The sequence below is a fragment of the Rhyacophila brunnea genome, unplaced genomic scaffold, assembly GCF_057557595.1.
Source record: "Rhyacophila brunnea isolate RB1 unplaced genomic scaffold, BYU_Rbru_1.0 scaffold_4, whole genome shotgun sequence".
Classification (NCBI taxonomy): domain Eukaryota; kingdom Metazoa; phylum Arthropoda; class Insecta; order Trichoptera; family Rhyacophilidae; genus Rhyacophila; species Rhyacophila brunnea.
The window spans coordinates 9,588,080-9,613,758 of NW_028233068.1; the positions used below are offsets into that span (position 1 = coordinate 9,588,080).

Below are 25,679 nucleotides of genomic sequence, written 5' to 3' on the forward strand. Positions count from 1 at the left end.
CAAACAAAAGAGGTTGGACGGTCTTTAATATACGGTCATATATTTCCGATACAACATTTCACGGTGATGTGTGATACAGCGAACTGCATACGTACAAATTTCCGGACACGTTAACAAAGCGGTCACCAAAAGCTACATGTAGGCACGAAAAATGCTTCTGCCTTGCTCTGTGATAAGTAGAATTTGGTAATACGCTGGCGGGTCCCTGTTTTAAAAAAAACCCCGTTTTTTTCTAAAGCACAATTTTCAATTTGTTGATGGATTGTACCCATAATTTCATGACTGTTTCGGTTATTAATTGCGATGTGCTGATTTTCGATGAGTAGGATTTGGAACTGTAGTTTATATGGGCGATATTGAAATGCGGTTGCCAAAACCTACATCGATGTAGGCGCTAAAATTGATACTGCCTTGCTTTCTGAAATAAGGTTTGGCAAAACGCGACCCGGCACAGCACTACACCACTGAAGAGCACCCAATATGCACCCACAAATCTAATGACACTGCTCACCGCCATATTTAGATTAATAAAGCCTGAGCATAACTTTTTCCACAAGCAACGAGTGATCCACTTTTCAGCTGTCAAAATCAGATCCCAGATTGCATGACATATTGATTCGCCCTTTCTCGTTTCAAATTGAATTATAAAAAAAATCTCAAATCAAATATATTAATTATCAGTGTTATTAATAAATAATATACATTCCTGGTATTCATCAGCTGTCAAAGTCAGACTAGTCCTTCACACAAAAATCGGTGGTAATATCGATTTCCAAAAAATATGTAGCATTGATCTATGCATTACATTTGTAGAAGGTTTGTTAATGCTAGTGTATTATTTTATCGTGTAACTTATCTATTCAAATCAAACCATTCTCTGTGTGAACACGACAGACGCGTCAGTATGAGCACTCTATAGAATAATGACAGGCAATGACAGTTCATACATAGACAACAACGGGAGGGGCGGAAAAAGTAGTACCAGTTGTTGTGAATGTATCGGCTTTCTACTTGAGTCGGAAATACACTGCTACATACCAGTTAAATAAAAATTTTGTTTTTTTTTTCAGAAGCCGAATAATTTGAAAGATATCCTGAATAAATTACACGGAGAAGTGATAATTTGATCGAATTTTGCAATTTATCCGCATAAAAATGTGGTTCTATGTTTTCGTTGTTGTGTGTATAATAATATTGTCCCTCACGGTGCACCGCGTGATTGATTTGTACAACAGAGTAAAGAATGCTCCCAAAAAAAGAGAAGCTCTCTACTATGAACATGTTTTCGCTTTCACCAGCGTTTGGTCTATTGCTGAAGATCTCATGAGGTGGCGAAACAAATTAACAACGGTACAAGAAAGACATGGTAAGATAGCCGTAATCACCGGCGGAGCCAGAGGGATTGGACTGCATGTATCCACGGGGCTATTAAAACACGGCATCGACTTGATAATTGGTGTCAGAAATATTGATAAAACCAAAGAAACCTTAGAAAATTTGAGACAGCAATTTCCGAATAGAAATATCACTGTATTAAAACTTGACGTGTCATCTATGAATTCTGTCAGAGATTTTGCTAAAATCGTATCAGATAAACACGAACAAATTCACATGTTGATCAACAATGCCGGTGTATTGTTTGGCGATTATAAAATAACTGAAGATGGCTTCGAAAATCAGTTGGCGACCAATTACTTGGGACACTTTCTGCTGACGCATCTGCTGATGGAGAATTTGAAGAGAGGCGGCGCTGCAGAGCCGCACTTTTCGAGGATAGTGAACGTTTCGTCTGCGACGCACTACGGCGCGGAGATCTTCCTCGACGACATCAACATGAAGAATAATTATTTCCCCGTCACTGCGTATTGTCACTCCAAACTGGCGCAGGTAAATAAATAATTTTAACTAAATTTTAATATGTGTCGCTAAATTTCAAAACCCGCTATAACACTTTTTTGAAATAATTAAGATAGGTATATATATATATATATATCTTTGGATTCGTTATTAAAATCTACATGAAAATTTTATCGCCTCTTTCAAATGCCGGTACGATTAACTGTCATTTATGAAACAACGTCACTGTGTCTATCAAATCCCGCTATAGCACTACTAAAACATTCAAAAACCTTTTTAGTTCAAAAAGTTTTTATTGATTTTCTCAACACAATGAAAAAGTGTTATATCGGGTTTTGAAACTCAGCGACACATATGCCAGGTTACAATCAGTTTGTATGCCCTGGGAAACATGGTAAGTACTGCGAGCCCATCCAGTAATGGCCGTCAAAAAAAATATTTCGATACGGTACTTTTTACATAGTTTGAATATTTAAAAGCTGACTGACGAAGACAATGCATTAAAATATTTTCAATACTTTATCCATATTTTCAGTGAAATAGAAATAATTTTTGTTTTAATATTTTTTGTTTGTTGTTCTCCGATAAATTTAATAATAACGTAAATAATATTATATCAATCAATAATGTTTTGAAGTTAATAAGATGACAGTAGTCGACGTGTTAAAACATCCAACCCCCGCAGTGTGATCAGTAATACTTCGTTTACACGTGCATGGATTTACTGTTCACAGTACGTATTATCGCGGTCAAAACAATACAATGTACGTTCGTGTAAGTTGTAAAATTGCATGCATGTATCAAAAAAGTTCAGAAGCTTCTGAATTTTCACGCTATAATTGGTACTTACATGGCATTGCGCATGCGACGCTCAGACGGTTAACTTATTTAACAATTATCCGCCTAAGTACATAAATATGATAAACTGGTTCCATGTCAAAACAGAACAGTGACAAAACAGAACATGACAAAACAGAAAATGACAAAACAGAACATGATAAAACAGAACATGACAAAACAGAACATGACAAAACAGAAAGTGAAAAAACAGAACAACGATAAATATAACTATGACCTTTCAGGAAAAATATAAATTTAATATTGAAATTGTCCTATCTCTATTATGTTGATAGATTTTTAATAGCACAGATTTTCAATACGCCATAATGAATCAAATTATATACTTACCTAATTTCTACATTCCTAATCGCTAGGAAGCCTCAAATAAACGGGACTTAACTCGGTGTTGCCGGCAAGCTTAGGATATCTCATCTTAATCGATATGTTCAAAATGATTGGGTGACTAGGTACAACGAAATAATGACCTAACCTAACCTAAAAAGATTCCACAAAAATTAATGTTTCATTTTTCTCCTGGCTGTTCTGTTTTGTCATGTTCTGTTTTGTCCGGTTAATAGTTATATTATAATATAAGTTAATATCTAATAATTACAAGATAAAAAGAACTTTTTATATGCAACGTTTTTAAATTTTCTGTTGAATCATATAAACTTGACTTGACTAACTTAAACGATCAAAAAAATTTGTACTTGATAGAAATAATACTGAAATGTCATTTTGACATTCATATTGATTTCCATAGTAACGCACGTATATATTAATAATTTAGTTGCTAGGACCCCAGACCCCTAGCAACCAATAATAGTGGATTGGATTACGGATTTATTCCGAAATAACTTTTCATACAAAACAGAATTAACTGAAAATGAATTCAATTCTACTTAAAGATGGCTAAAAGTATTAAAAAAATGCATTGGCATCGTGTTAAGATATAATCTAAAAGTTTCAAATGTCTAGCTAGTCGGGAAGTTAGTTAAAAATCGATTGCAAGATTTGTACTGGACAAAATAAATAAGAATACGAGCTAAGAAAAACGTTGTAGCGTTTATGCTTCCCAAAATGCTTTACGATAATTTAATAATGACTGATGACCTCCAGCTAGCGAATGCCTCTCACAAAGCACATACCTAATGCCCTTTTTGGCCCTTATTAAAATTGCAGCGGTTATAGATAAAGAAAAGTTTGTGGAGGTATTTATTTTACCATGCATTTTAGTGCTTCAATGGAATGAGAGACGCAAAACTAGGTAGTCATTTTGTCAGGTGTGAATGGTGGTAATATATAAAAAAAACTTTTGTTAGTTGTAAAAAAAATATTGTTAAAATTCAAATTACTTGTTTTATTGTGTGTTAGTCCACCACGTATTTTGAATATTGGTGTACATAGACGTATTTGTTTAATAGTAGGTATAGCATAGTTAGATTACAATATAATTGATTGCATGCACGTCTATTAATAAGCCATTGCTTAAAAGTAACCTTCAACTAAAGTTCAACAAAATAGGAAGCTTTGTTACGGCATTATGCAAAAATACAATGAAATAAAATAACATATTATTGTCAGTAGGTAAATATTTATTAATACTAAAAACATTAAAGGAAACCTCCTCTTTCAAAACATGTAATTATGTTAGTTATTAGTTAGTACCTATATTAATTTACTATACACCAGTGGCGAAGGGTGGCTTTTTGAAAGCGGTAGGCTGTGAAGATCTGATAAAATAAAAGAACACACTTGTCAGGTATACCTACTTACGAGAAATAAGAAGATAATACGATATTACTACCAATGAATACGTACACACTAATGACAACGACACACTAATTTAATGAAACTTGATAAACTCACTGACGACATAAAATTAAGCGATCAGTTTAAATTACGTATTTTTTCAAAGTATTTATACACATCAAAAATCATTAGATAAAAGTTCTTTTTATTTTTGAAAACCGTTTAACATTGTTAAAAACACCATAGAATTATTTTTTTCGGTTTTAGGCTCTGCGATAGGAGCTTAAATTAGTCCATACAATTTGATAGACTGGGCTGGGCTACGTGACGTAAGGTCCATATGAAAAAAATTGAGAATTATTTGAAACATAATCCGACCTTTATTTACGTCAAGACAGATGGCGCCCTGTGCTATATTTTTTAAAACCTTTTCAGATTGCATTGTAATCATCTGTCTATACTACATTCCTACACATACGGCATCACTCGTTGGCAAAATAAATTATTTTATAGAATATATAATCAAGTGATTATATAAATAAGTCAATGTGCAATTAAAAAATATTTTTCTTAAGAATGTAGGCTTCAAATAATCGCCTAGTATGGAGTCTTCGCCACTGCTATACACACAATTTTATATGACCGGCTTCAATTAGTACATAAATACGTAAACCGTTTTATTAAAACTTATATTATATTTTTTGACATGTTACACATCACATAGGTACATATTCTGTAAAGAATATACTCCATGAATTATTTTTAAAATAAAGGGGTCTCCAAACTACGGCTCGCGGGCCAAATGCGTGTCCTCAACCTTCATATTTTGTTTTAACTCACTTAAAAATAGACAAATACAAATTGGAAAAATATTATAAATGTTTATTAAAGTAGGTACACTTAAAAATCCAGAATAACAATAAATTGTTTAGTTTCTTTCAAAATATATTCAGATGTCTCCAATAAATCAATTTAAATAAAAATATTCAAGTACTTATATAAAAAAAACTCGGGTAACTTCAGTGAAACGGCAAATAATTTTCAACTATAGGTGCGTCGAAATTTTGGACTCGCTGGCAATCGGAGAGCGAAAGTTGAGCTGTGAACACGTCAATTTGTTCCGTGATGGCGACGGGGGTATTAATTCTTAAATCGTGTAAAGATGACTAAAAAACGTTTCCTATTTACTTGAAAAAAAACATGTCAATGAATATATTATTATTGTTACTAATAGAACAATAAACAGAACATTAAATGGACGCATGTTGGATGTATATGACAAATAATATTTCGTCCGGCACGCGTCATTTGCACAATCCGCGCATCGCCTAGCCAGGGTATGTTTAGACCATGCCTCAACTGAGGTATAGCCTTAATAAGAATTGTGAAATAGTTTTCAGTTGTAGTTCAACTTTATCATGTTTATCGATCAAATTGCATAATTTCCAACAAGACAGGTTTAAGTCGAACAGAACGTTATTTCGAGCAATATTTTTAACTAATATGTTAGTTTTAAATTAATGTAAAAAAGACTTCATTATATAATCTAATTCATAATATTATAATTTTTATTTATGTATAATCATTTTTTTTAATTATACTGAAAGTCGGGTCTTGGCCCGCGCGCTTTGGATACCCCTGGACTCTATGACATAGTAATTTACGAAACATGGTCGACATATACCGAAAAAGTCACATTAAAATATAAAATGTATAACTGGGCGTGTATGGACAAATCGCATCAACTATGTACAAAGATAGACAGATCAATTAATGGAACTACAGTCCACCGCTCTACTAACTACTGAGATATCGAAGGAATTGATTTAAGTTACCCCATCTCTACCTGTCATGTATATGCAGCCGCGATTTGTGCACGACCGCCTACCATCACGCTATAAAAGTGTCAGTATGAAAAGATTTTAGTGCCACACTTCCTTATCCTGAAACAAAATTATTGTTTTGTTAATATCAAAATACTGCCAAAGATGGCGGCTATAAACAAGAGTTTATCACTTTATATCCTTCTAACCCGCTAACGTACGTATTGAATCCTTTATGTATTATATTTTATAAAATTACGTATTGCATGATATTCACCACGTATTTATGTAGATAATGTTTCGCTTACATGGGTCGTTGTTGCAAATCTACGGTCATGTCTTACATATTCTGCTAATTAATGCATCTGCAGCTGTCATTTGTAAAAAGCTTTTTCTTACCATTTGTAAAAAGGCGCTAAAGATGTTAGGCTTTGTCTTGCGTGCTTCCCGGGTCTTTTCGGATGTTACGGTACTAAAAATTCTCTATAACCCCTTAGTTAGAAGCAGACTTGAGAGTGGGTCTATCGTTTAGGTCCCGCATAAGTTGAAGTACGGCCATGGTGGAGCGGCCATTTAACGCTGTTTGAAACAAAACCTGTCTGGATGTGTTTACTACCGAAAATGAGTCCCACATTTGTTAGGTTTTTTAAACGATGCGATGTTGACTTTGGCAAGTTCTGAAAATTATAACTTACATGTCAAACACTCTTTATAGTCCAGGATCCCATAGACTACACTGTTTAAGGCCTTCAGCACAAGTTTATTTATGGAAAAGCTCATCTGATCCACTATTGAGCTTATCGATTTCCTACAACTTAGCTATGAGTTACGAGTAAATAATTTGTATCCAAGACAAATGACGAAAGAACCTTTACCAAATTATTTAGTTAAACCATGCAAATGTAATTCTAACTACCGTACATTATCATGTAGTTATAAGAAATCGGCTTTGACATGTATATCATTGTGCAAATGTGTAAGTAGTGTTTGTAAAAACTGTGATCATGATACTTAAAGCAATTTGAACACTTGACTTTTGTTGCTTCTTTTTTTTTAACAAATGTGTATGTACTTACTGGTTATCGTTATTTCATTTATTCACCTATCTATATATGCAACCTACACGGTTTTTGGATTAACCATAATGCTAAAACTAATGGCATATGCATATATATAGAAAAGAAACCAATCTGGGTGATTCTATACAAAAATGCTACTAAATAAAATAATTTAAGCCAAGGACGATTCTACGAATCGATAATTTTGAACACATTGCACTACCCGCTATTTTAATTTTTTCAAATGGGACGAACCGTTCTTCGACCATGCCGATGGCATGGTACAATTATTGCATTTTCAATCAATCCCTGATTCGGTATTGGTTTATTGAAGAACTCAGAACATGGCGGGTTATAAGAAAAAAAATTAAAACCTCAATAAAAAAAAAATGATCACTAATATCGCCTGGCAACATCGACATTATATTATATCTTTGTGATCCTAGAACCTATTCCAATTGTCAGAATGCGTTCCGCATATTATGTATACGAAAAGTCTATGGAATCCTACACTATTATAAGATTTAGGAAAAAATAAGTTGACCTCTTTTGAAAATTATCTCCTGAGATAAGATGACAACAATGTTACAGTAATTGCGACGGTCGTTTTCTGCAAACGCCCATAAAACCGTCGTTTATTTTTGAATTCTTAAATGCTTCTTTACGAGTGTTCTCATCATTAAAACGTTTTTAGTCTTGCTTTGTATAATAATAACTCTATACAAATAGTTTAACATGGATATAATGAGACGTACAAAAACTAATTACCGTCACGACGTTTCTGAATAGCGGTTCGTGTGACTACACCGTAAATAGGTACCGACAATTGAGGGTATCAGTTGCAAAGTTGCCTTTACTTCCTACTTTTTTTGCCATCTGCTAGTATATAATTAAAAAGTGAGAAATCCAGCACATTTCACTATTAAAATTATGTTAACTGGCTAAGGCTATTATAACTACAGTGACCTGCATATACATAGTACGTAATTTATCAAAGAGTGTTTGCAGGCATGTTCAAATTGCCTATGATATATTTATATATATATATATTTTTTTCGACCATGTCCGATCCTAATAGGATCATGTGGGCCTAGCAGAGTAGAGGTTTGTATTAACAGATTTTGTTTTTTACGAAAAATGGATGTCAGCCACTTGCTCAACCTATTAGCTCCATACCCTGACTCATACACAAATTGAAAAACAATATGTGTACTTACCAGACCCAGGATTCAAACATGAGACCCACGGCGTGATAGTCCAACGCTTAAGCCGCGCGGCCACCGTGGGTGTTATATATTATTACCCAGTATCAAAACTGGCAGTTTGGCGTAGCAAAATCATACTTTCCCATTGCCAATCTTCAACAAACAGACTTTTTATGTATTATATTTGGCTGAGGATACTAGGGCGTCATAAATAAACATAATTCGGAAACACTTCAAGAATATATTCTTTAAAAAATCATGTTTTCTCTGATCACTCACGTATTAAATAGTCAATTTTCCATTCGTTGTGAAAATGATAAGTTTTGGTTTAATTTTACTATGCAAAGAGCCTACGGCGTGATAGTAAGCGCAATATCAAGTGCTATGACGAAGCCACCCTGGCTTCCTCATGGTTAATGTGAAAATGACTTTCGTGTAGGTATGTTGGCTACAAGTGAACTTAGAAGCTTTTTACATTTTCTCAACTCAATTCCTATAGGCCCTATGGTGCAATCGACAAAAACCCATCCCGCGATTGACGTCTTAAGACATGTCTGTTATAGAGGTTAAAACCTTTACGATTGGGGCGCTGTCCTTATTAAGGTTTATTTAACTCCCCATTTTTGTTCCAGTTTATTTACCTCCTTATCGGTTAAACCTTAAAGTAGGTATGATCATCAAAAATTCAACAAACTTTGTGATACTTACAAAAATTTTCCACAGATGTATTATATGATTTAAGAAACAACATTTCTTTTCACAAGGGCCAAATTAGATCAATATAGGTAATGTGTTTCGTATAATCCAAACCGATTATTTTCCAAACAAAAAAAGCTAATTGATTCGTCGGACGTCGATATATTTATCAAACAAAAATACTGTTTGCCTGGAGAAAACTATGTGATGGGCGGACGTTAGTATAAACATGAACCAATATTTTTTTATTTATTTATTAAAATATCTGTTTCTAATGAAACATAAAATAAGTATCTTTTTTAATGATTATGATGCGTTTATATAAAAGAAATTGAACAACATTAAAAAGTCCATTTCGTCAAAAATAGAGCTTCGACAAATCAACCCTAAGGCGACGATATGAATATAATATAGTAGGTATACAAGTTTATGGAGACTTTGCAACTAGTACCATCAATTAAGTTATTCATACTTTGTCTCACATACAGGTACTAAATAATATTTGCTCAATGTTTGAAGAAAGAATTTTGCAGAGTAATGATGTTTTGTGTGATGGTACACACTCATAATAAAATGCATATAAGCAGACAGGGGCGTAATGAGGTATTTTAGCGCCCGGGGCAGTAACGAAAAATTCGCCATTCACGTAAGTAATAAAAAAAACTTGTATGTACCTTATACACACTTATCATAAACTACATGTCTAGCTATCACTAACAGAATTAAATTATATGGATATTTAATAACAAATAAAAGTATTTTCGAAAACGTACGGCTACACTGAAAAAAATCAAGATCCACTTTTTTGTTAGTATAAAAATCATATAATTCATCATTATACTTGATTGTGTAGGAAAAGCAGTGAATTTTCAACATTGCATAGGTACATATTATGATAAATAACTTTTAAATATAATCATGAAAAGGTTCGGTTTCCCATAATTTAGTCATTTTAGGATACAATTTTCCATTCGATTTTTATTGTTACTTATCTTTATATAAACCGAAAGATCCTGTCATTGCATTATGTCTTATGTGTGATTTGGTCAGAATTGAGTTATGTATGTCATCTTATGAAGTAGTAATAATTACAAGATAAAAGGAACTTTTTATATACCACGTTTTTAAATTTTCTATAAACTTGACAATTCTATGTATTAATAATTTAGGACAAATAAGGCAATTGTCAACAAATCATTTTTTTGCTATTTTGCAACAAACAAATATAGAATACTGCAATGTCATTTTGATTTCCATAGTAGGTAACGCACGTATATATTAATAATTTAGTTGCTAGGACCACCTCCTTAGCAACCAATAATAGTGGATTGGATTACGGATTTCTTCCAAAATAGCTTTTCATACAAAACAGAATTAACTGAAAATTAATTCAATTCTACTTAAAGATGGCTAAAAGTATTAAAAGAATGCATTGGCATCTGATATATTCTAAAAGTTTCAAATGTCTAGCTAGTCGGAAAGTTTGTTAAAAATCGATTGCAAGATTTGTACTGGATAAACAACCACCGGACAAACAAGAATACGAGCTAAGAAAAACGTGGTAAAATATGTTTCACTTGTAAAAATTCGCATGAGAGTTATTTTAGCTGCATTATTTTTTAAAAACATAATAGGCTCAATAATCGTACTTGAAGATGTGCACGATAGTGTTATAGACATGCAGGTATTTTTTTCGTCGGTTTGTCTTAAATATGACATAAATTAATATATGGGAGAATTATTAGCAAAATTGGACCGTCTGCTAAAGTGGATAACCAATTCAGAAGGGATATTTTTACATAACGACGCGTGCCAACTGTTATAAATAATTGGGAAATGTTACCATTTATTTTTTATTACAACGATTTTATTAGATCGTATTCTTGTTTGTCTTGTGGTTGTTTATACAGTACAAATCTTGCAATCGATTTTTAACTAACTTCCCGACTAGCTGGACATTTGAAACGTTTAGAATATATCAGAACACGGTGCCAATGCTTTTTTTTAATACTTTTAGCCATCTTTAAGCAGAATTGAATTCATTTTCAGTTAATTCTGTTTTGTATAGAAAGTTATTTCAGAAAAATCTGTAACAAGTAAAAGACTATTATTGGTTGCTAAGTGGGTGATCCTAGCAACTAAATTATTAATATATACATGCGTTACTATGGAAATCAAAATGAAATGTCAAAATGACATTTCAGTAGGTATTCTATATTTTTTGTTTATTTGTTTTTTATTTAGTTCATATCAAGTACAAGTTTGAGCATATTGAGCATAATAATTCAACAGAAAATTTAAAAACGTTGTGTGTAAAAAGTTCTTTTTATCTTGTAATTATTTATGAAATAAAGTTCGAATTTGGTAATTTGAACTGGTGCCGGTTCGATAAATTGGACCACTGAAAAGGCATTTTGATTCTTTAAATATCTGCACGCAAATGGTTTTGAAACTTTGAAAAAGAAACCTAACGAGACCTACCATATTTTATTTAAAACTGAAGCAGGAATTAATTAATTATTGTTCGAACATATTTTAATAATCATTGTGAATTGTTTTTTTCACCATCTGTTCTTGGAATCACTAGATAAAAATATATTTGCATATTGTAGTTGCGGAAATCATGGATGTCAATTTTGTTATGAAAATTTTATTGAATATAATGTACAATTTTTCCTCATCAGTGCGTATTCCAATGGTCAACAACTTCAAAGAATTTGGTTCTTGAGAATTATGTTTTTCGAATTAGTCATTGGATTTGAAGTATATTTACACACTATTTTATGTCCACATTCCACTTGGATACAAACATAGACAATCATTGTACCTTAGAATTGTTTTTTTCAACCGAGCAACACTTGAGTGACGACTACTGATAAAGTTTACATAAACTGATATGTCCATTTATATAAAAATCGTACATGGTCTGAAAAGATTAATAATTGGTTCGACGTACCTACTCACAAAATTTTAGGCACCAGCTGAAACCCATCTTCATACGGTACCAGTTACAGCTTATAATGAGAACCTTTTTTTTTTTTTTTTTGCGGCGGGGGGAAATCTTCTTAAGACACCACCAGCAGTCAGCGGCGACTGACTGGTAGTAGTGTGGGATTCTTACCCACTAAAACCCCCCTCCTCTTCCCAGCTGCCCTCCCGGAATCCGCTTTTATGCATTGCTTCAGGAGGGCAGCTATGACCTTGCATTATATTATGCCGCTACTCTTTCTCCCCTCGCCGGGATCTTTCCTCTTCTTCCTTGCTCTGCATCACTGACGATGCAAACTCCACCCACGCCGACCATGATGCAGCGTTTTCCAGCATGGAAGGAACCATTTTTGTCAGCGTCATTGCTTCCTCGCCGACTTTGATTTTAAGACTGTTTCTGGCTTCCTCCCATGCAGGGCATGCAAACAGGGTGTGTTCGGCGTCATCTTTAATGCTTCCGCAGTGGTGGCACTCGCAGGTCACTTCTTTCCCTATTTTGTGAAGATAACTTCCAAAGCAACCGTGCCCTGTGAGTAGCTGCGTAAGGTGGTAACACAGCTTGCCGTGTTTCCGCTGACACCAAGCCATGAGCTCACCAATGAGCCGATGCGTCCACCGGCCTTTTGCGGAAACGTCCCACCTTTCTTGCCATTTTTGCATCGTCAGTTCCCTGGCATCGACTCTTTTCTGCCCATTGTACACTGCCTGCCTTTCGGCAGCGAGCAGGTCAATGGGCGGGATGGCAGTCAGCACCAGTATGGCATCTCCCGAGACCGTGCGGTATGCTGAGGCGACTCTCAGTGCGCTTCGTCTTTGCACCCTTGCCAGGGTGAGTTTCGTCCGTTCTTTTTTGGTGGCGTCGGCCCATATTGGGGCGCCGTACAGTAGGACAGAGTGGACCACCTCGGAGTAGAGCTTCCGTCTTTTATGTTTTGGTCCACCGGTGTTGGGCATCAGCCTGGCAAGGTCTTCTGCTATGGCGGTCGCTTTTGAGGCCGCCTTTTCAACGTGCTCGGTGAACCGCAGCTTGTCGTCGATCTGCACTCCGAGATACCGCAGTGACCTGGAAAACGGCACCACAAAGTTGTCGACTTCAAGTTTGGGTGGCAACAGTTTCCTTCGCCTGGTGAAGAAAACGGCTTCCGTTTTGTGGACTGCGAGCTGCAACCCGTTGCTATCCAGCCATCCCTTAACCCGCCTGATGGCTTCTTCTCCGGCGAGACGTAGGGATTCTGTCCTCTTGGCTGTGACGAGGATTGCCACATCGTCAGCGAAGGCCACCAGGCGCGCTTCTTCGGGCATGTTCACCTTCAGCAGGCCATCGTACATTGCATTCCACAGGGCTGGCCCAAGAACTGAGCCCTGTGGAACACCCGCCGATACACTTCGCTGGCACTTCTTGCCACTGCATTCATATTCAAGAACTCTCTCGGAGAAGTAGCTCTCAATTATTCTTATGAGGTTTGCTGGGACGTCGATTTCAACTAGGGACCTGAGGGTTTTTTCCCAGTTCGCCGTGTTAAAGGCGTTTTTGACGTCAAGCGTGACCAGCAAAGCGTGCTTGCTAGCCTTCACGCTTCCCTGCCAGGCAAGACGAATCGTTGAGACGACTTGCGCTATCGCATCGATGGTGGAACGCCCAGGCCGGAATCCATACTGGCTGTTCGATAGCCCTTTCTCGTCATTTTCCAGTGAATTCTGGAGGCGCTGCAGGATCAATCTTTCGAGAAGCTTTCCGGCTCCATCCAGCATACAAAGTGGCCTATACGAAGAAGGGCCGCTGGGCGTCGCTTTGCTTTTCGGTATTAGAACAAGTTTTTGCCTCTTCCAGGGTGAAGCAAAGGTTCCCTCGAGCAAGCACGTGTTAAAAACTGCCAGCAACAGTGCAGGATCGGTCTGTGCGATCCTTTTTATGACCGCATTTGGGACACAGTCTGGTCCTGGCGCTTTTGCGGTCTTGATGCGCTCAGCTGCTGCTAGCAGTTCTGCCTCGGAGAATGGTGAGACGGTTTCGTCCATCGTCGTCTGCAAGTGAACTTGCTCTCTTGCAGGGTGGTGTGGGAACAGGCCATTTATAACTGACTCCAGATTAGCTGGAATCTCCAGGTAGGGATCCGCAACTGCCGTCCGGAGCTTCTTCCTCACAATTTTGTATGGCATTCCCCAGGGATCTTCGTTGACCGAAGTGCAGAGCTCAGCCCAGCATCTTGCCTTGCTTTCTTTGATGGCGTTCCGAAGCGCTTTCCTTGTGTCCTGATAAATTTGTTGGTAGTCGTTGTTTCTGGGCTTTCGCTGTGCTCGGCGTCTAGAGAAAAGGCACTCGCGACGGAGGTCAGCAATAGTGTCGGTCCACCAGTAGACTGGCCTTCGCTGGTTTTTTTGGCTTCGTCTTACCATTGAGGCATCGCAGCTTTGTTTCAAGAGTCTGTTTAGGGAGCGAACAGCATCCTCAGTTCCAGCACCACCATCAATTGTGTCCATCACTGCTTTCCTTCCCTCAGCAACGGCCTCATCAAGAGCTGTCAAGTTGAGCTTTCGGACCCCCCAGCCAGAGTTGGCGGGATACGGCTGGGGTCTGGTGGCGTGTGCCCCCGCTTCGAAGCTGATGTAGCGGTGGTCACTGTGGGAGTATGTCTCGAGGACCTGCCAGTTTCTGATTCCTCCCACGACTTCTTCGTCTGCGAACGTGACATCGATGACTGAGCCACTGCCGCCCCGTACAAAGGTGAGGCTGCTTCCTACATTTGCTACATGTAGATGCAGATGAGACGCCAACTCAGAGAGCAAAACTCCTCTTCTATCTGTTTTAGAAGAACCCCATTCTGGAGCTTTCGCGTTAAAATCTCCAGCGAGAATCACAGGTAGGGATGATGTTTTCACATCGTCTTCGAGACGATTGAGATCGCTCGTGAACTCTGCAATAGAAGAGTTGGGGGAGAAGTAGCAGCTGTATATTCTGAGGGCCTGAAGTTCCACCCATGTCCAGATGCCTCCACTGTCAGTACCGAAGGCAGTTATGCGCAGTTGGGCAGACGGTGCGTAAATAGCAGACCTCGAGCCTGCGCCTCCTGAGTACCACCGGTTAAGAGCATTGCGGTACTGCTCGGAGATAATCACGAGATCCGCTCGTCGCTCTTCTGCTACTTGGGCCATCAGATCCTGGGCAGCCTGGCATCCATTCAGGTTAATCTGGAGGAAGCGGATCATTTTTGTTTCGTCTTTATCTTCAGAGCAGTTACAAACGCCACGCATTTTCGGCTCCCGGTTTGGTGCTCATGGCTCTTTTTGAGGCTAGCGCAAGTCCTGCAATGCGCACTATTTTGGCAGGAGGCAGCTTTGTGGCCTTCCTGCCCGCAACGGTTGCACTCTTTGCTTCTGTCTTCTGGACTTTTGCAATCATTTGCAATGTGCCCGAGTCCATGGCACCTGTAGCACCTTGGTAAATGGGCTCGAGGTCTGACTCTGCAGTTAACCCATCCTATGCGGATTTTTCCTGCCTTGATGATCCCTGCGGATGCCTCCCTCGGTAGCTTCACAATCGCCAGCTGGGTTCCACTGAAGGCAGGCTTCAGTGATATGATTTGGGACGCATGCGCAAGCCTTGGAGATGCGGTCTCCAGCGCAGCCATGACTTCCTTTGGATCTGTTGCGCCATCAATGTCGCGGATTTCTACAACGATGCTAGGGGTCAGCTTTCGCACTTTAGCACCGTCTCCCAGCACCTTAATGATGGAGCTGACCAGCTCCTCCGTCTGCTGCGTCCCGCGTTTCATTTGAAGGAGCAGGTCTCCAGCTTTTGTCTTCCGGATGGCAGAAACTTCGACGTTTGGAAGCACGACTTCGCTTCGGATGCGACGCAAAGTCTCCGCATACGAAGCCTTCCCCTCGTTCTTAATCTCTATAGCCTCATTTCGGGGTCCCGGGTGGGGTCGAGGTTTTGCGTGACTGGGCAGCTTCGGAGCGTTTAGGGCAGCGCTTTTGGTGCTCCTGTCTTTAGGTGTCTCGTTCGGCACCTCAATCTTCTTCTTCTTTTTTTTCTTGGCAACAATTTCGTGCCACTCTTCCTTCTTTGAGCTCTTTGGAGCCGTTCCGGTTTGGGTGCATTTATTATGCCTCCTCTCAGTTGCCTCCGCTTTGTCGCCGGTTTTTTTGAACTCAACCAATAGGCGGACCGTATTGGTGAGTCCCTGAATCCCTTCCTTAATGGGGATGTGGACATTCGTCTTCGTCTTTATTAGCTTCATCAGAGCCTCTACTTGCTCTTCAAGCATGCTCACGGTCTCCCACAAATCATTTTTTCCTTTTTTAATTGTTGTGATGTTCTCCAAAGTGTGTCCCACGAGTAGCTAGGGAAAGGAAGTCCATCCGACCAGAGCCCCGCGTGGCCGGACAAGCCATAATACTCAGGGGGGGTGGCAGGTTCCCCTGAGGGATCGTTTACGACCCGTTATTTGACGTCTACAGGCCACTCATCCATCAGCACGATTCCTCCCACTTTATCTTGGATTAAAGACGTTGTCTGTTCTTAGTTTGCTACCATGGCAGCGTAAGCCCTCCTACCACGACAAGGTGACAGACACAGGAGGGTTATAATGAGAACCTAACCTAACCTAACCTAACCTAACCTACCTATTTTTCATCCAATGTGATATGTACCTACCACTGCTTATACTTCCCGTGATGAATGATGATAGTATCTTCAATTAGCTCAGTGATATCCAACCTGTCTTGCATGGAACTCAAAGATCCCCTACCAAAATATATTAATATCCAGATAGAAAAAATATAACTTAACAGACCTTTATATAGAAAAAAATCGTCTTTTCCTGTCTTACAATATTGTTAGTCACATAGAAAATAGTTTTCTATTTGAGTTTGTAACCGTTACCATTTTTATGTTTTTTCTCAACCTGCTCTTCTATTGTAGCTCGTCACTGTTAACTTAAAGTTATGTAAGATTAATTGAATCACATTTACGTACGTAGTGACCTCAGTCTTGGATAACTGCTCCTGTTATTTAAAAATATGCTGATATTTCACATCCAATCTCGTAGTGCAGTGCGTAAGACGCTGGCCTTTCATCTGGGAACTCCGGGTTTGATCCCCGGCGAGGTCACAATATATTTATGTAATTTTCTCAAAGCCTTTGTGTTTGTTTCACTTATATTACTAAATATAGGTACTACACTTCACTACACTACTGTAATTGAACCTATTGGCATGTTGTAATGTTATAAAAGAATATTATATTGAATAGCAGGATTGCTGCCAAAAGTTGATTTAGGTATTTAGAGTTAAAAACGGATTATGTATCATATCATCAATATAAAAAAGTTAAGGTCATCTGATATATGAAGCGCCTACCGTTTACCTAAAACCGTTTTAGGGGCTTTTGAAATTTTTTGAGTTAGATATGTATTTAGATGGATATTTTTGTTGCCTATATTATGGCCAAATATTGAACTTTAAAAAACGTCAAAAACCGGCAATCTGTATGATCCAAAATTAGGGTAAATTTCAAAACCCGCTAAAATGGTTGGGCGTGCTTTTCAAATACCCCTAAAATGGAAAGCCAAAATACTTTTTAGAATGTAACGAATTAAAAAATAAATACATAAAATTCACAGATTTGATAGATATGATTTTTTCTCATTTTTATCAGAACTACCTAAAATCGTTTTAGGGGCTTTTGAAACTAGGCGCTTCATATATAACATGCACATAAAGCACAAAAAAATTACCATTATGCCTGATTTTAGAGGGCATGTCAAACTTCAAATTTCAATTACTCCATAACATGATTTAGAGACTTACCAACTTTTGGCAGTAACCCCATAATATTCGTATATATATATTCTTTATCAAAAAAAAATCTAAAAGGATGGTACCGTAATACATATAAGGTATGTGTCTACACACAGGGTGTGGTTTGGTGGGGCCATTAATTACGATCAATGTCGACACTTTCTTTCCATATACCAAGTATCAATAGTTTTCTTTATGAGTTATGACTAATCTAGATGTTTTGTTATATTACAGCTGATGTCCAGTCACTATTTGAACACATTGCTGAAAATCGACCAGGCGCCAGTCAGATGCTACTCCGTCCATCCAGGAATCGTGACGTCCGAGATGTTCTTCGAGGTCAACGGCCACTCCGACCTTGTCCAATACGTCGCCAAGAGCCCGGCCCAGGGTGCCGTGGTCATCCTGTACGCGTGCCTCAGTCCTGACCTGGAGAAGAGTACTGACCAAAAGCTATATTCCAACTGCCGCGAGGGCTTCTCCAGCGAATACTCAAAACAAAGACGAACCCAGAAGAAACTGTTCACCTTGACTTTGGACATGTTACAAATTCAAAAATTCGGCGAACCTAACGTAATATAGATTCTTATCCCATATATTTTTTTTATAATTCTATGATTTTTATGTCACTCTCTTGTCACTGTCAAGGTCTTCACGGCAGCTAACTAGGGTAGGAAAGTATCGAAATATTAACACTTATTGTAGCAATTACAATGAGTTAGTTAGCCATTATGAACTGTGGAAACTGTCTATGTCAATATGTTGATTATCAACATGCAACAGTTGAAAATATCCCTCTGAGGTGGACGAAGCCGGTCCTAATTTATTGATTAAAAGTGGAATAAGTACTACAAAAAATGCGTTTTATTAAATTAAAACAACAATACAATGCAGTTCCACCATGAATTGACAGTTAACAAAATAAAAAAAATTCTAAAATTTATCACAGCCAAGAGAGGTGTTATTAAAACATAGCACTTATTGTAACAATTACAACTAAATTATTGTAATTGTTAGAATAAGTGCCAATAGTTGGATACTTACCTACCATATATAGCGGCCGTAAGCAGTCTTGTGTATAGAATAGATGCGCAGGTACCTATTATACAATATTACTTAAAATACAAGTAACTTATAAGCACAGAACAGATAATAAATAGAATACCGATAGGCTATATTCAATACGCCGCATCTTGATGCAGGGTTTTGAATGTGTGAGAGTCCTACGAAAATGAAGCACGAATTATACACGTGCAATAGTGTGTGTAATACACCAACATTAAATGAGCGTAAATGCATAAACCGAGAGCAGTTTTCAATATTCGACGTAAATCGTATTCTTGACACGTGTGTAAGTTTAACCCGGATTCTTCCTTACTCGAGTCGGTTACCTGCTATCAGTTCCCATTATTCCTGAGTTCCCTGCTTATAAGTCATGATCAAATTCTAATTATTTAGACAAACAGACTTGGCGACTAGTGACTAGAGAAGAAGAGAATTCAGTGCTTCACAAACTTTCTCATGCCACGGTCCCCAAAATGTAAAAAAATAATCCACGGACCATTTTTTTATTTTTCAATGGTGGAAATATCATTTCATTAAAAAGATTAATTATTATTCATTTCGTATAACTTTGACTGAAAACGACCATTATTTGACTGAACATTGAGAATAGTAAAGTTGACTTACCATTATTCGCCTCTCTTCGAAAATTGTGCATATTTTAGAAAGAATTCGAAATTTCCTTCGACAATGTTAATACTTACCAAACATTATTTTAAATTCTAATGGATTTAATTTCAAACTCCATCAAGTACCTTCGGTCGACAGTATTAATATTATAAACATAATTTTTGTGAAACTTAGGTAATTTTCTTCTGTTATAATTAAGTTATGAATTAAATAACGCCACAAAATTCAGAAACTGAGTCAAGTACACAAAATATATGTCGATAACGTATTTTTTTAGAGTACGCTTCGTTGGCTTTTCATCCAGTGGCTTCGAATTCGATACTCGGTGAAGTCATAATATATTTGTGTCGCTAGATTTCAAAATCAGCCAAGTCCATAATGGGTGAATAGGAGAAAAACAGCTTTTTATTTTCTCAAATACACAGTCACAAGTGTGAAAGTTTATATTATTTCGGGTATAGAATATTTAAAATTAATAAATTCCACATTTTGATAATGCAGAAATGTTAGAAAGCAGTAGTTTTTCAGCAATTCCCAAAAAGTCTAAAATACCTAAAGGTGGACTTGGCTGATTTTGAAATGTAGCGACACATTTGTGATATTCCCAAAGCTTAGGCATTCATATTGTGATGTTTGATAAATGTTCTAGTACTGTATTCATAAATAAAGGCCTATGTGTATTTTCAAACATTTCAGCGATATTGTTGGGCCGTCTACGTTATGAATTTGTTTCTGTTTTTCCGAACGTTTGAAAAGTATCACTAAAAGAGGGTGAAGATAGGGATTGCAATATCGGTATTTCAAAACCGGAATCCTAGTGTTTTTGATACCGAAATACCGGTTTTAAAAATCAGACAATACCGATATATTCGGTATTACCAGTGGAAACAAAATGTATTAGTTACAGTTAACATGACTCTATTTTTCTGTGGCCCTTCCTTGGTGGAATGCAATGACATATGCCATAAAATATTAATAATATTTTTTCATATGTATTTTATTATATTCATTGGTAAAATACTTCTGTTTTTTTTTTTAAATTACTTTACGAATACCGGTATTAATACCGGTATTCAATAGGAAATACCGAAATATCGGTATTGGTATTTTCATTCTGTATTGATATCCCTAGGTGAAGGGTGTTTTCTCATGATCGTCAAAAATAAATTTTCAAAATAAACGACAAAAGAGGGTATTTCAGAATAGAATATATCTAAAAATATCATGTCCATATAAAGGACATTCTTTTTAATTAAAAAAAAACGGATTGTCACTGTAGTTATGAATGTTGCCAGTGGTCTAAATTATTTTTATTTTTATTGACCCTTTTCTTTATTTTTAAATAGTGTAATAGAGTGTATTTTATTACTTTTGTATATTGAATGTCTGCAAAAAATGTATTTTTTTAGTGAAAAATAAATTATCATGTTAGGTATTTAATTATAAATATTGTCTCGTATTCGTCAAAACAAAAAAATTCGGCCTTATTTCAAATAAATACAGCCCAAACGCCACATATTTATGCAATTAGCGAAATTGCGCTTCGTTCTTAATGCCTCAAAAAGAGCATGGTTATATTTTATATCTTTGGCTGTGAAATGTTTAAATTTTATTTAATGCTACATTATAAGTTATAATTATTCAATATATTTTTTTAATATGACGTTTGACTTACAAATGCATATCGTTGTCCAATTTAAAGAATTGATTTCATGCAAACATAATACAATTAGGAATATATTATATATTACGGAAGTTGTTTAGTATAGTAACTGTAAAGCAGTGGCGAAGAGTCGAGGTAGGCTGTTAAGATCCGCCATAGATAGAGCACATTAAGCTTTGTCAGTCATACGTATTTGTTTTCATTGAAATAAGACTACAATTTACAGATGGTGTTGGTTAGTTTTCAAAATTCATTTTAAGTAACCCTGAGTACACCAAGCCATAATAGATAATAGTAAAAAAAACACTCGTCTATCTATAAAATAGTTAAAATTATGCAAGTAGATCATACATAACTTTAGATATTTTATAGATAGAATAATATTTTTGTCTATTATAGTTTGGTTCAGGCAGGGCTTAATGAATTTAAAAAAGAACCAACAATACGTGTAAAATGACGTTTTCTTGAATTAAGAATGAAAAGTGTGTCCGATTTTGTTGTATCGCCCAAAACATACCAAAACTATTATGGTTTGGTTTAGGCAGAGTTTAATTGATTTTTAAAAACTAACCAACACCATCTGTAAATTTTAGTCTTAGTTCAATAAAAACGAATACGTATCCCTAACAAAGTTTAATGCGCACTATTTATGGCTGATCTTAACAGCCTACCTCTACCCTTCACTACTGCTGTGAAGGTGTGTGCGTGTGGTGGTTATGGCACTATTTATTATGTTTTCTTCTTCGTTCTGCGCTCTCTTCTATTGAAGGTTGGCGACAAAATTTCAGTACATCTCCCTATCCTGAGTCATGTCACAGAGTCACATAGTCAAGAGAATTTGCGTTTTCCAACGCATCTGCTCCAATCTATATTTACTTTCATTATAAGTTATAGGAGGTTGAAGTCTTTATACCTCTTATTCTAGATACTATGGCTGAAGTATGTAGGCACCTTTCTGAGATAATTTGTAAGCTAAATAACTAATTAATTGTAATTGTCTAAATAATTGTAAGATAAACTATAAGTTCTCTTGGCTTAAAGCCTCATTGTGGTAACGTGAACACAGCCTAGTCAATCCTAATTCACTTTTGATTGTTTTATATCCATGTATGAATTAATATGATTGACTGAGACTCAAACACAAATATGGGTGGTTCAAAATAATTATGGATCAAGTCCATCAAAATGGATCCTGAGATATCTGGACCTAAAGTTAAAACTCATTTTGTAAAATTCAGGAATGTTTTCACTGTTTATACTTACCATATTATGATAGTGCATGGATCAATTAAAGTATATAGTCAAACACAAAGTATATTCAGGCTTTATTAATATTAGCAAATTAATGTTAGCTGTTAGCAAATACCTCTTTATACTAAAACTGTCTGATTCACATTCAATTTGATGTTTTATCAATACTAGTATTGCCATTTATGCGGAAAATTGTAGAGCTACGATTATGATATTGACACACAATTCACACAAGCCACTGAAATTTAAAAAAAAGCGAATTTTATTAAAATTGGACTTGATCCATAATTATTGTGAACCACCCATATATTGCAAGCCTTGCAGTGCTTCAACCAACAAGCTGTTGACCCAATTAATGTTCTTGTGAATAATTCATAATATTCATATTCTAACATAACAAAGGGTGTTCTGAAATTACGTCACCATATGGCTAGGATCTTTATAATCTAAATGAAGTCAATAACTATATTTGATTTATAAATAGTGTCAGGATTGATATAACTGCTCTCAAACATAATAATTATTATATCGGCAAAACAAATTTGGGTATATATTTTATATATAATACGTATGTATTCAAAAAGTGTGCTATGTTACCATGAGATTGGATGTACAAAATATAGCACGGCCTATGCATGTCTTACTGCACTAATAGCTGATCTATTAGTCGTATAAAAAACATCAAAATTCTGCCATTCTGTACTTTTGTTATTCTGTGGGTGGGATATTTAGTATTAAAAAGATTTTGTAAAATAAATAATAGTAATTATTTTCACTCTTGTTGATTTTTTATTTAAAACTCACAAAAAAAAACTAGACAATATGTGAAATTGCTCGACTATTTTCATAACCGAATATTCGAGTATTTCAAGATGTAGGTACCTATTCATTGGTTAACTAAGAAATTTGTCTAAACTGGTATTATCTTGGAAATGATATCAAAGTCTCTCTAGTAATAAAATATATTAGTAAAATAAGTATACGTTTTATAACTTTGACCTTTTTTTCACTTGTACTACATTGATACGACTCTTTACCTGATTACCTCGCATAAAATTAGATCAAATGATATTCACTTGTATTAATATACTGTAGTAATAAATATATACATAGATAACACATGTAAAAAAATATTTTTAGAATATATATTACATCATTTTCATATAGAGCTGGAGTGCAAAGTTATGAATCATATACCTACTCCACCCAGGTTACATGTAAGTTGTACGTATGCAGTTCATCGTGGGGCACTTATTCGTGCGCCGCAGTACGTGAAACATGAATTCGTATAACATTTTATCAAATGACGAGTTCTTCGTTGAACATTTCATCGTGGAATACATTTGTACGTATCTTACAAAATGCGGCGATAGTTTGCAAATAGTACTGTTACAATTAGATTAACCCTAACCTAACCTAACCTAACCTAGTAAGGACATCTCCACATGTTGTAGCATACGTACAAATGTATTCCACGGTGAAATGTTCAACGAATAACTCGTCATTTGGTTAAATATTACACGAACTCGTGTTTCACGTATTGCGGCGCACGAATAAGTGTCCTGCGGTGAACTGTTTACGTACAAATTTCCGGATACGCTCTACCCACGGTAGCCCAGTTATTATAGGGACTGTTATTGAAGCCGTGGGTCGCGAGTTTGATTTCGCGTTTGGAAAAATCGTGTATTATTATTCAATAAAAATTCAAATGGATTTATTTATTTAGGCGCGTATATGAAGTGAATATAAGTATTTAAAACAATTATATTATTATGTGATATGCTCACAAGTATATCCTTTTTAATACTACAAAAGGCCATGAGGTTCAATGACAGTAGTGTAGTGAAACAGTACCTAGTGCTAACTTTGTGAAAACTACATACATATATTGTGACCTCACCGGGAATTCAACTCGGAGCCCCCCCTGGATCATCGGGGCCGACTACAATAATAACAATATTACAAAAATATCAAATTTATGATGTTAGCTCATTTAGTGCTAACACTGCGACTTGCGCGTTTGGAGCCGTTGGCCATTAGATATAATTAACGTGTTATTTAAATGTGGTAATTAAAAGGTTAGCAGTGATTCCATTAAAAGACCAATATAAGAAAACAAAGAAAATAAGTACCTACTACTTGATTGTCGTGGAAGTTATTAACAACAAAGCACAATGAGAAAAATATATTATATGAAATCTTTAAAAGTTCAGAGAAGGACCTAATTATAGCGAGTGAGTTAATTGTATGCTATTTTAAGAATTTTATAAAACAATATCCACTTAAACTCACCTCAAGCAAGTGGAATACATCAATATCCAGTGACGTCTCATTGGGGTAGATAGAGATCATGCGCTGCATAGGGGTGGTACATTATAAAGGGCGGGTAATGAAGGAACAAATACAAATATTACAACTTTTGTTATCAGTGGCGGTTTTCATGAAGCAGACGATGTCATCGCACCATTAGCAAGTATTGAAATTTCAGTTAAAAAATAAATAATCGAACCACACAAAATCCTGCCAACATATTTACTGTTGTACTATAATAACAATTCGTCGCTGTAGAATTGGTTTGTCGAATAGACCAAATGTTAAATATTCAGGAGACACAAACAAATTTCATTATCCTATATTTAAATACATGGATGTATTTAAATTGTTGTTTTTACAGCATATAAATGCTGTATTCATTACAATGTAATATAAAGAAAACGATGGTTCTGGTCCATTAAGATACAAAAAATCATTCTGCATTAAAAGGTCGACTTCGACAAAAACGGATATTCGACAAACCAATCCTATAGCGACGAATTATTGTAATCGCTGTTTATCACACGAATTTTAACAAGGGCGCCTCCAAACCTGTCAGCGCTACAGACCTCCACGTACATAAAAGCACTACTATTTGGTTTCGTGGAAATGCTCTGCTTCTCAGCAGTGTGTACGTCAATAATTTAAGAGTTTTGATTAGTATTTGAGTATTTGTTGTATAATTCAACATCTACTCTCATATTATAACTAACTTAACAAATTTGCAGAATATTTT

At 36.2% G+C, this 25,679-nt stretch overlaps 2 protein-coding genes across 2 annotated transcripts in view; both read left to right on the forward strand.

The window, feature by feature from the left end:
- Window positions 1-19,639, forward strand: part of LOC147066830 (polyprenol dehydrogenase-like) — a 35,646-nt gene extending 16,007 nt beyond the window's left edge. The window contains exons 2-3 of the mRNA XM_085953775.1: window positions 1,071-1,887; window positions 18,259-19,639. Coding sequence (XP_085809901.1) covers window positions 1,156-1,887; window positions 18,259-18,606 — 1,080 coding nt within the window. The 5' untranslated portion in view covers window positions 1,071-1,155 and the 3' untranslated portion in view covers window positions 18,607-19,639. The remainder of the gene's footprint in view (window positions 1-1,070; window positions 1,888-18,258) is intronic.
- Window positions 1-25,679, forward strand: part of LOC147066824 (polyprenol dehydrogenase-like) — a 656,880-nt gene that overhangs the window by 490,418 nt on the left and 140,783 nt on the right. The gene's annotated exons all lie outside the window — the stretch shown is intronic.